This window comes from Babylonia areolata, chromosome 6, assembly GCF_041734735.1.
Source record: "Babylonia areolata isolate BAREFJ2019XMU chromosome 6, ASM4173473v1, whole genome shotgun sequence".
NCBI lineage: Eukaryota > Metazoa > Mollusca > Gastropoda > Neogastropoda > Buccinidae > Babylonia > Babylonia areolata.
In genome coordinates, this window is record NC_134881.1 from 25650314 (window position 1) to 25662278 (window position 11965).

The 11965-nt window shown below is 43.3% G+C and overlaps 1 protein-coding gene across 3 annotated transcripts in view; it reads right to left on the reverse strand.

Moving 5' to 3' along the window:
* Positions 1 to 586: 586 nt before the first annotated feature.
* The window catches only part of LOC143283334 (uncharacterized), a 16374-nt gene continuing 4995 nt past the window's right edge, over positions 587 to 11965 (reverse strand). For 2 of the 3 annotated variants that reach the window (XM_076589535.1, XM_076589536.1), the window contains exons 2-9: positions 11581 to 11860; positions 9744 to 10151; positions 9094 to 9243; positions 8470 to 8538; positions 6744 to 6874; positions 5740 to 5923; positions 4729 to 4902; positions 587 to 3184 (exon numbers count right to left, since the gene is read on the reverse strand). In XM_076589535.1, coding sequence (XP_076445650.1) covers positions 2603 to 3184; positions 4729 to 4902; positions 5740 to 5923; positions 6744 to 6874; positions 8470 to 8538; positions 9094 to 9243; positions 9744 to 10151; positions 11581 to 11814 — 1932 coding nt within the window. In that variant the 5' untranslated portion in view covers positions 11815 to 11860 and the 3' untranslated portion in view covers positions 587 to 2602. The remainder of the gene's footprint in view (positions 3185 to 4728; positions 4903 to 5739; positions 5924 to 6743; positions 6875 to 8469; positions 8539 to 9093; positions 9244 to 9743; positions 10152 to 11580; positions 11861 to 11965) is intronic. The other variant, XM_076589537.1, reaches the window with a different exon arrangement.

Consider the following 11965-nt stretch of genomic DNA (forward strand, 5'->3'; position numbering starts at 1 on the left):
CTCGTAACTTCAAAGTAACTCCCACGTTCTTTACTGAGCCTTTGCAGTATAATTGTGTCGAGGCGCCATCTCTGCTATCTTATGTGTGACACTGGTTCACAGCCAGACATTATTCATGTCTGTGTGTTCTTCTTCAAAGAGAAAAGGGCATGTAAACGACAGCAAGGGAAATGGAGGGGAAAGGGAGGGAAAGAGATGGAGAGAAAGGGAGAGAGAGAGAGTGGAGAAAAGAGAGAGTGAGGGAGACACTGAGACAGACAGACAGAAGAACAATAATAGGAAGAAGAACCGTGGCAAAAGAACCAGGAAGAACACACACACACACACACACACACACACACACACACACACACACACACGTACGTGCAAACACATTCTCTGTCTAATCGCCGCTCTGTTCTGTTGTTTGGAAGTCAGTGCAGTTTTTTCCCATGCTCTCTGTTTACGTACTTCGGGCCATGCTATTGTTGTTTATGCTGCCACTATTATTATCATTATCGTTATTATCGTTAGTAGTAGTAGTAGTAGTAGTATTTTTGTTGCTATTGTTGTTGGTGGTGGTGGTGGTCGTGCATTTGTTATTGTTGTTGTTGCTGTCACTGTTACGGATGGATCTCTTTGTGAGAATGCCCCGTATAGTGAACAAAACAAAAGATTCCAATTCAATGACTGCCTGTGCATTACATAGGATAATGACAACCAGTTCCTCAGTCAAGACACACTGCCTGGGTAAACCATCTAGATGAGTGCAAATGTTTGGCCAGTTGGAGATGATATGGAAAATATAACAAAATGTCATGTGCCTCATTTAACTTAAACTCACGACAGCAGAAGACTGGTTTGTCCCTGGCTGCATGTATTCTGTAGAAACATTGACTTACTTTGATGGCAATACAAGTATACACACGAACACACACGCTCAAGTACACACACGTAAAAATACACATACAAATGACAAACTTACAAGCAGTTGCGCGAGCCGCTGCTATGCATAGTAACTAGGATTCACTTTGATGGGAATACAATTGTACACACGAGCACACACGCTCAAGTACACACACGTAAAAATACACAAACAAATGACAAACTTACAAACAGTTGCGCAAGCGCGGTCATGCATAGTAATTATGATTTACTTTGATGGGAATACAAGTATACATACGAACACACACGCTCAAGTACACACACGTAAAAATATACATACAAAAACTCGGCACACTTGGAAAACAGGTGCGCGAGTGCTGCTACGCATAGTAGTTATGATTCATAAACACACACGTTTTTACTGCACACCCAAAGTTCATGCACTAACGTGGACACTTGACACCTTTTCCCCGGCAGACGACATAGATGCACGTGCCGACCGACTTCACTCTTACAATATCACTGTGACCCCATGCGCATTATCAATGGATGCACGCAAAAGTCCAAGGCCAAGTTTACACTAAGTTATGCTTGCATGGAGTTTTCCGAAAGCCAAGATAGGCTGTGATATGTTATTGACTCAATAGTGCACACACCTTTGTAACTTATGATATGGACAGTTTATCGATAACCACAGACTAAAACTCATGACAAGTCCAAAGTGCGTACTGATATGGATCGTACGTGTTTTGTGTTTGAAGAAGATGTTGATAAACACTATAATAATAGGCCTAAAATTAAAAATTAAACGCGTGATAGTCCAAAGTGCGTGCTATTATAGATCGTACGTGTTTTGTGTTTGAAGCAGATTTTGATTAACATCAGTATCATCGTGTGTGATTTTTTGTTCGTTTTTTGTATGTTTATTTGTCTGTTTGCTTGTGTCTGATATTAATACCTGATTGTCGTTACACACACACACACACACACACACACACACACACACACACACACACACACACACACACACACACACACACACACAATCGGCTGACAAAGCTGACTCTGTTTATCACTTGGACAATATGACAAAATCATCTGTTCCAGACGATTCGTTATCTTATACTTAAATTGAAAAATAATACCTTTGAGAACATTAGTTGCTCTCTTAACTCTAATTATGTAGACTATTGAATATTCGGTTAAAAATCAAAAGACCTGTAATTTTGGTAGTTGAACATTACTTAAGTTTGGTGACAACTGGGGAATTTTCACGAGGCCTACTCGTAATTTCATTTACTGATCTGTTAAAGAAACCATCTAAAGGTGCAGCTTTAAAGAAAACTTGAAATCACAATGCGCATGTATTCTAACAAACTTGAATATATTTTTTTTAATCCACAATAGATAAGCGCTCATTTTTTGATACGCCAATTAGCGCACCCTCATCGTGGTGTTGAATTCAGTAAAAGCCGCGCGCATTGGCTCCAAGGAAGGGTTGTATAAATGATCTTTAACAGCAACGCTGATTTTTTTCTTAACGTTAAGAATCAGTTTCAGTCACAACCATCGGCTCATTCCTTACTGAGACTTGGCTCATGCAACCTTGCCAAGAAAATTTGTCAGAGGCAGACAAGCGCGCTTCTGGGGCTGCTAACGCTCGTTTCTGCGTCATTCCTATTTACTATGTCAGGATTTACTGAAGATGCAATATGACAAGTTCTGATCGAAAGACTATTTATTGGAACGACTGTGTGGGCTCAACGTTTGACCGCGAATATATCTCCCACCACCAATTGTTTGAAGAAACTCCAGCACCGTTCCCATGCACGAGTGACGTCTTCTTCACGTCGACCCTCATGTCAGGGCTCAGGGTGAGGTGCTGGGACTCGCAGCGTCGAAAGAAGAAGAACGAGCTGCCCTTCAAAGTGCCCCAGTTGTCCATAACGGAACGGTAACTCTTTCCATCCACGAGGACGGAGTCACAATCCGAGTTACCGTCCTCGACATGCATGGACCTAAAAGTGGCAAAAGGCTTTCCCCAAACGTTTCTACCGCTGCTCTCTATATCTTTGACAACCAACAGTGTCTGCGTCTGGGTGGAGGACAGTTTTAACTTGACAGATCCCCCGTCCTGGTACCGCACGTGAAAGGAGAGAGTTGAAGGGTAGAAGGTGACGGAGGTCACGGGGGCAGAAGGTCGAAGGTGGGCGGGGTCACTGTACCCAATGATGACGGAGGAGCCGAAAGGGATCCAGTCCATGCCAGGGGGAGGTAGTGGTGCCAGGCGTACGTTGCCGTCCTGGTACATGACGAACACCTGGATACACAGGGATCGTGGTGAATGCTCGGTACTTTTGTTGTTGTTGTTGTTGCTGTTGTTGTTGTTTTGATTAGTTTGTTAAGATAAGCAGCTTGTGTGATGGCAAAAAGCATATATCAATAAAGAAAAAAATTACTGAGACTTATCAGAGCTCATTTTGTCATTTGTTCCGTATCTTTCGCACTAAGTAAGCCAGCTTGATAAAGCACTGGATATAAACGCAGAACGATTTGGGATTTCGTTCACACTGTTGAACATACCGTGAATGTCGTGTGGGATTTGCCAAACTGAAGAATGTCGTGGTAAGCAATTAGGGGGTCTCTCCTTCATCTTCTGCTTCTACTACCCCCCCCCCCCTCTCCCCCCCTCCTACCACCAGGGAAATCAATATGGCAATGTAATAGATTTTTGCTGTCTTTTTAAGGAGGGGTTGGGGGCAGTGGCATTTCTTTTCCTGTCTTTTCTCTCCGCTTGATAGTCCAGTTTAGTAAAGTTCTGATTTTGGACTCCGGGTTTGTTTGTTTGTTGTTGTTGCTTTGTTTGTTTGTTTGTTTTTTTGTTTTTTTTGGGTTTGGGGGTTTTTTGTTTTTGTTTTTTTGCTTTTTAATGCAGGTTTGGGAATCTCCCCTTTTAAACAGAGTATATAAGTTCGTGTTAAACAAATTTGTGACTTTTTCCATCAGCTGTGGAAAAACAACAACTGGAAGTCAGTTTTCTGTCAATTTTGGCATGAGCCTGGGGCTCAAGCTAGTGGAGAGTTGTTTTTGATTTCAACTCTCAATTAACTGGACTACGGGTAATCAGCAATTGAGCTGTTCTCAACCATCCGGTAGTACAAGGTCTGGAATTTCTGCCAGCCTGCTGAGAGTAGCCATACTACTTGGTGCTGGCTATAGCACGTGTTTTTCCCTTTCCCGGGCAGCTGTATGAGTGTGCAATAGGGGGCTGCACAAAACATGTCGCTTTTCAAAATCTCCCAAATAAGCTAGGAAATAATGGATGCACACCTCCTACATTCGAGTAATGGGTAAGCGCATATGTGTATATATACATTTTTCTTTAACCCTTTCACTGCCAGTCAATTCAGAGTGCAAAATTCCCTTGTGCTATAAACACAGTAAATATGGTGTCTAAGTACAGCTGGGGATTCCCCCTGTGATGGGTAGAAAATATGACTTATCCTACCACCGAACATTAAGAGCAGTAGGTTCATGGATAAGAGACCCATGATCTGGTCACCCTTCAGTGATATGGGTCCTCTACCTAGCTGCTGCATAAATGCAAGTTTGGCAGTGAAAGGGTTAATAGAAATATTCCTACTGATTACGAGTGTTGCGGACAGCTTTGAGAATTCCACAGCCAGTGCAGAGCGCCTTCCAGGCTCAGTCGAACAGAACGAGCGAATGGGGTGGCTTGTTTTTGTAAACCAAAAACATCAACTTAGGATGAAGGAAGTGACTATGGTTAAATGTGCTGCACTAAACAATGCCCTAAAGGAACAGTTCTAACGGCTCCACGAGACCTGTCCTGCACAGCCTGACCTGGGCGAAGCCTCCGTTCCAGGGCACGTGCAGGGAGACCCTGAAGAAGTCCACGGGAGTCCACGTCTGCCCCGTCTCCCCGTTCACCAGTATCAATGATTCCGGCCTCCGCCACCAAAAGTCCACCTCCACCGCTTCCACTACCAGACTGTCCGACCTGTAGACTGTCTGGACCTGTGTACCACGCGTAGAGATATAGGGATCTTTACTGTGACAATACAAATGATGTTTTCTTCTCTTTAAGTCAAAAAGGTACGATTTTGGGAGGAGGGTATATGTAGAGGGTTTATGAGGACAGGGTGGTGTGGTCTGTTCTGATGAGTGTTGACATGAAACTGTATTCGATTCGTGTCGTTTCGTTTTTTACTTCACGTTCCTGTCGTCACCCTGAGGTGAGCACAGTTTATTTCATGTGTTGAAGTTCTGTGTACTTGAAATGATAGATTTTTTTTTATTGTGACATTGGTTCTTGGTGGCGGTTGAATAAACCATTTGTTTTCTCATTTGATTGTGAACGATTCCCTGACAATTTGACTGGTATGAATGAAAGAGAACGTACACGCAAGGGCGCACGTTCGAACACACTGACATGATATACGCAAAAAAAGCTTACAGTGCGCGAGCACACACACACACACACACACACACACACACACACACACACACACACACACACAAATACACACTCGATCGTGCGCGTGCACACACACACACACACACACACACACACACACACACACACACACGCTCCACCCCAGACAATAACACTACAAGGCTATGACTGTCTAACCAACCCACACCACCAACAATGGGCTCCCTAACAGGCAACCACAGGACAGGGTGATAATAATTATGGTTCAACAGCCGTCATGTTAAAACTGAAGTGTAACGTTGTGAGCACAGTATAAGCTTTAAAAATTTAAGCCTGTTGATGCTCCTTTGTCTTTGCATAGTAATCAGGTGTACTGCTGAACAATTAAAGATTATTTAAACCAACAATGGTGCACAGACCTTTTCTCCGCGCATTGGTCTGCGCTCCAGCGTGACGCCAGTGACGTCAGCAGGACCCGTGGACTGGAACTCCAGCAGGACGACGTTGGTGCCTTCCCTCCACGTATGGTCCTCAAAGTGCTGCACGTACTGCCTGCTGGGGGCACGCACCACAGTGTTCTTCCTGCCTGTTAGCCGGCCTTTCCTGTGAAAAACGTATGTATGTATGATAGTCAGTCCACTGATCTAGTTCAGTGTAGTCAGTCGTGTTCGACTATGACCATCAGAACAGCAGAGCAGGTAACCGCTGCCCCGACTATCTGGGCTAGAATTTGATTATAGTGGAGAGTGTCTTGCCAAAGTTACATCCCCACTCTCTCTCAACAAGAGGGTTTTAGGACAGTCGGCGTTGGGATGGTTCCCAAAGGCCAACTAACCTCCAAGGCTGCAGCACTAAGAGCTAGTGCAATTTTGCCTCCTAGTTTGAAAGACATAGTCCTTCACAAAAGACTAAGCTGTAAATGGCTTCCCATCGCAATAGAGCAACCATTGATAATACAGCTCTCACTCTGTGAAAAAAACATAATGAACTATATGTAGCTCGGCACACATTTTTTGATGCAACACTGCGGAAGTTCTGTTTTTCGTGCAAATCATGTGGTATCCATGTCCAGTCAAAATAAGTGACAATACTGTTCAGTGTAAGGTCAGTGACAATAATTTCCATCATAACTCTCTATTCTATGAGAAAGAAAGAAACAAATATTAATCTAAAAACAAATATATATATAAAATAAACAAAAAACCACCGTCGAAGACTAAGAGCAGTACAAAACTGTATACGTAACATTCATTTCTTGGACACAACAAAACACGATACTGAATCTGAAAACTTCATACAACCTACATATATTTCTCATTACACCGACCATTCTCACTGGCTGTTTTTAACTGCTGAACACAAGCCGTCTTCTTCAGCGTTTGAATTAGGCAATATATAGTAGGTAATATTCTAAGCATCTCACCTTCCAAGATAGGCAATTCTAACGACAATATCCGCATCAGTTTTCCGGAAGTGTGTTGTCAGAACTGAACCTATTTCAGCATCCACGAGACCTTTTGAGCGACCCTGGAGCTGAAACTCTATCCGGAGTACCTGAAATTTAAAATAATAATAATAAAAAAAATAATTTAAAAAAAGAGAAAAAACAATTTCTAGAAGATAGATACCAACGATGTAGAACCAGGGTTGGAAGGACGGGCGAAAGAATGAAAGAAGGGAGAGAGATATACTTTAACTTTTCTTCACGTGACACTGAGGGGGAATGGGAGGGGTTAGGGAGGGACGGAGGTGAAGATGAGAGAGACTGAGAAAGACAAATAGGCAGGTAAAACCACACACACACACACACACACACACACAGTGGATAGGAGGGTTGTGGAGGGAATGTCCGTGACGACAGTTATCACTTACACTGTACTCTTACATTTTGCATACATCTGTGTAGTGCTGATAAACATCCACCAGACGAAAATATTCCGAGTAATCATAAAGGGAGAACGAATTAATTCAGTCAGTCATTGTGAACAAACGAAACAGACACTCTTAGTTTTCTTATGATCCGATAACAACAACAACAACAACAATAACAATAATAATAATAATAATAATGATAGTCATAATGGCGATGATGATGCTAATTATAACAACAACAACAAGTAACGCAGACTGACACTCACGCCTCCCAGACTCGCGGAGTTTACAATAGCATATAGTTACACATACTTAAATATACATGCCATCAACTATAGCATTTGACACACACACACACACCCGCGCGCGCGCGCACGCACGCACGCACACAACACACACACACACACACACACACACACACACACACGTCATCACGAGGGCCGCAAGACGGGTGTGGTGGCCAAATGGTTAGAGAGCTGGACTCTCGCCCCAGTTTCCTGAGTTCGATTCCCGGTTTCGGAGCACTTGTTGGGTTAAACGTGGAGACTTTTCCGATCTCCCAGGTCAACAAATGTTGCAGACCTGCTAGTGCCTGAAGCCTCTTCGTGTGTATACACATGCAGATTTTTTTTTTTTTTTTTTTTTTTACTACGCACGTTAAAGATCCTGTAATCCCAGTCAACATTCGGTGGATTATGGAAACAAGAACATACCCAACATTCCCCCCCCCCCACCCCCCCACGGCCCCCTCCACACACACACCCAAAAGGAAGAAAAAAATCGGAGTATGATTGCCTAAATGGCAGCGTAAAAACAGTCATACGCCTTCACCTCTACACTCCATCTCGCTCTCTACGATCTGCTTCGGATCCCCTCTGTTTACGCATACCCAGATTCAAACACTCCAATGTTGGACGCCGTTCTTTCTCTGTCTCTGGACCTTGCATTTCGAATGAACTTCCTCTTTCGCTTCGTCAGGTCTCCGCACTCAGCTCTTTCAAGTCTGGCCTTGAAACCCACCTCTTCACAAGACAGCCTCCCTCCCCTGCCTCTTCCTTGTCTTCAGTTTCTCCAGTTTTAGAGTTATGCATGCGTGTAAATGACTGGTGTGAAAGCGCTTAGATTTGTCTCTGCACAAGATTCAGCACTATATAAATACTATTATTATTATTATAAAAGCTCACTCGTACTTACATACAATTGAACGTGGGAGTTGCAGCCTACGTACACAGAAAAAAACAACAACAACAGAAGACGAGGCCGTAGTCAGTACGTACCTGTTTGCCACTGCCAGGGGACCGGTACCCAAACAGACTGGCCCCTGGAGTTGTTGCGGAGAAGGACTGCTGGGCACGGTCAGTGGTGCCGGCGGAGAGACACGACAAGACAAGACAAGACAAGACACAAGATGTGTTTATTTCATGAAACCTCCGTGGAGGGTACATGACAATGTTACATATTTCATGTAACTAATACAAAATATGAATAAAAAAAAAACACCAAACAGCTGGTACTGTGCTCTGAATCAGTTTTCAGTGACAATACCCGCTGGTTGGTTAATTATTTAAGACACGCGTTTGGATGAAGAAAAGAGAGAGAGAGAAAAGACCAGTAACAAACTAGAGATACAGCACTGCACATTGCATTATACTTAGAGGAGGAAAACAGATAGATAAGAATTTTTTTTAAACAGTAACAAGCAAAAGATACATTGCATATACTTGCAGGAAGAAAAGAGAGATTAAAAAAAAACAAACCCAGATCAGTTACAAACAAAAGACACAGCATTGTACATTGCATACATGCCATGAGTAAACAGACATTTTAAACTCAAGCACAAACATGACAAAATTTTATTCACGGAGGAAACTGTGTGAACAAGCTGACCAAGAGAGGCGCACCTTGTTTGACAGGCGGGTGAAGGAGAAGAGCACTGGGGACAGAAAGCCACAGCCCGTGGTGTTGGCCTCTCTCCGGTTGGCGAAAGACACGTACGTGGGCATTGTGGCTGTCACAGTGTACTCCGAGATCCCTCCCAAATACAACGGCACCTGTAGTCAGTGTGGGTACAAGCGGCTGGTTTAAACAGGTGCTTTATTTGAAACTGTCGCAGTACAGTTAAGAATTAGTTGTCGTACTGCTGCGGGGAGCTGCAGCAAAGCCGCTGACCCATGCAGTTACTGCTAGTGATTGGTGGGAGTGACATATTATTCGGTGTGACTTACGAGTGCGGATATAACTTATACGTATTTTTTTATATGCACACACACACACACACACACACACACACACACACATATATATATACATACATACATACATACATACATACATATATATATATATATATATATATATATATATATATATATATATATATATATATATATATATGACAAAGAAACAGAAAAAGGCAAGAAAGTTAATGGCAGAGAGAGAAACGGAGACAGGTTCGTATGTACACACACACACACACACACACACACACACACACACACACACATGGACAAAACGAGAGATACTGAGACGATGAAACAAAACATTACAACACCTTCACGTTGTCCTCTTCAGCACATTCAGTGCGGTAGCTGGCTTGTTTTGCACTGGCGTCTTGCCACAGCTGCGCCCCAGTATTGGGCGGAACAGCCGGCAGAGATGACGTACACACCAACAGGCAGTCCAGCATAGCCCTCGTCAAACCCTCGTCACTGAACCACATTCGCACTGAATCCACCTCGATACCGTCCGAAGGTGCGGAGAGCACCCCGACACGTAGAGTGTGCCACCCTGGGTACAGAGCCAGGGTGTGCGGGAAGGTGGGACTGGGCAGGAAGACGTTCCACAGACGTCCCCAATCCGAGCGGTTGTGCGAGGTGAACGTACCCAGGAATGACCTGTCGTCCACCGCTACGCCCACGGTTTCGTTGTTGCCGTCGTTGGAATACAGGACATTAAGCACCTGAGACAAGATGTAAGAAGGGATGCCTTCAGGTATTGGGGCAGGACGTGGCGCGATGATTGATGTTTGCTGCTGCCATCTGGTAAGTCCGTGATTTAAATTCTTATGTACAACACCAGAATAATATAGAGGGTACCAGGTGGATAATTTTTTTTAATCTTCCAAGTCAAAGTTTGTACGGATCAGCACGCGTTTGAACCCAATCTTTGTATTAAAACAACAACAACAACAAAACTCATTAGCACGTAAAAAGGATACGTGTCAGAGTTTGGTGGATTGTGGAAACACACACACACACACACACACACACACACACACACACACACACACACACAAGGATCGCTCGAGAAAACTGGTTGCCCAAGTGGCAGGGGAGGAAGTAGGGGGTAAAATGACCCAGGGTGAAATTTGTACAGACCTGTCCGTGCATACATTACATCAGTGCAATTGATCCATAGATTCATAGATTCATCAAGAGAAGCATATATGCACGGTAGGGGTTGCAGCCCACGAACGCCTAAGAGTCAATGAAGCAGACACAAAGGGGAAATTGAACATACTTGAGTTTCTTGCCCACATTATTGACTATTTGGTTACCCACAATGATGACAGTCAGTGTGTTGTTATCTTATAACTGTGTCCTTTTGTCCGTTCTTGTTCACAAATCACTTCTTTTGGTGTTTCAAGCTTCTTGGCGTTGTGAACTCAACAAACAAAAAGTCATTCAAACTTCCTTTGCTTGTTTCCTGTCAGTCCATCAATGTAGATGTTTTTCTCCCATAAATTAGCATGACTGGATCCGTATATAGTTGAGTCAGCCCATTCTTCAGTCGTCAGTAACCCTCCTCCCTTCCGTTCCCCTCCAACTCCACCTCACTCCACTCTGTTCTACTAAATTATAAAAAATATAGCCATGAATAATAACAAGCAAGCGCAGTAATTTTCCAGCTTTTCATAGGCGGGTTTAACAATCAGATTGAATTATCAGAGCGGTAAAACACAAACCAACAGACCCGACTTGGCCTGGCCATTAGATATCTTTTTTTTTTTTAATTTTGGAAACAATCAGTAGGTGTCTGCCGTGCATATTTCTGTCAATGTTGGTACAAGTGTCATCAAAATAACTACCCATACAATGAATATGATTCGCGCGGTCTGTGGTTTATTTGGTGATCTCTGAATCTGCATCAAAACTGAGTAAAATAACGTGCAAAATAAGTGTTGAAATCCACTGAAAATGGGTTACAACATCTACTAATGGTAATATCGTTTCATACATGCAACAAAAATTGCATGTAAAATAGGTGCAATAATTCAAGATGCTAAAATAGGACTTTGCCCTCTCTCAAAAATATTCCAGTGGGCCTACTCTGATTAATTCAACCAGCCTTAAAAAAACAGTGACAACAAACACATGAACCTAAGTTACCTGAATCAAAGTCGTCTGCCTCAAACAAAACGTCATGTGGATGCTTTCCCCTGTTCCCAGTCGAACAGCCACGCCCTTCCTGGCATTGGAACGCTGCACTGTGCGGGGATTCCCACGGCTGGTGGCTGCTTCCAAGTAGATGTTGGCAGCATGGTTTTCTGCTGCCAGCATGACAGTCATCCAAACCAACACTGGCACAGCTTTGCAAGGAATCAGGATTTTTCGAAGGAGCATATTCAGTTGACTTCAGTGGTGGTGGTTCAAGAGAGGCGATAGTAATCTGTTCAGCATTTAAGAAAAAGTTATATTACAGACTCGCCCCACAAAGAAGCTATAACCTTATCCATTTTACCCACAATAAAACATTTGTCATCATTGTCATTGT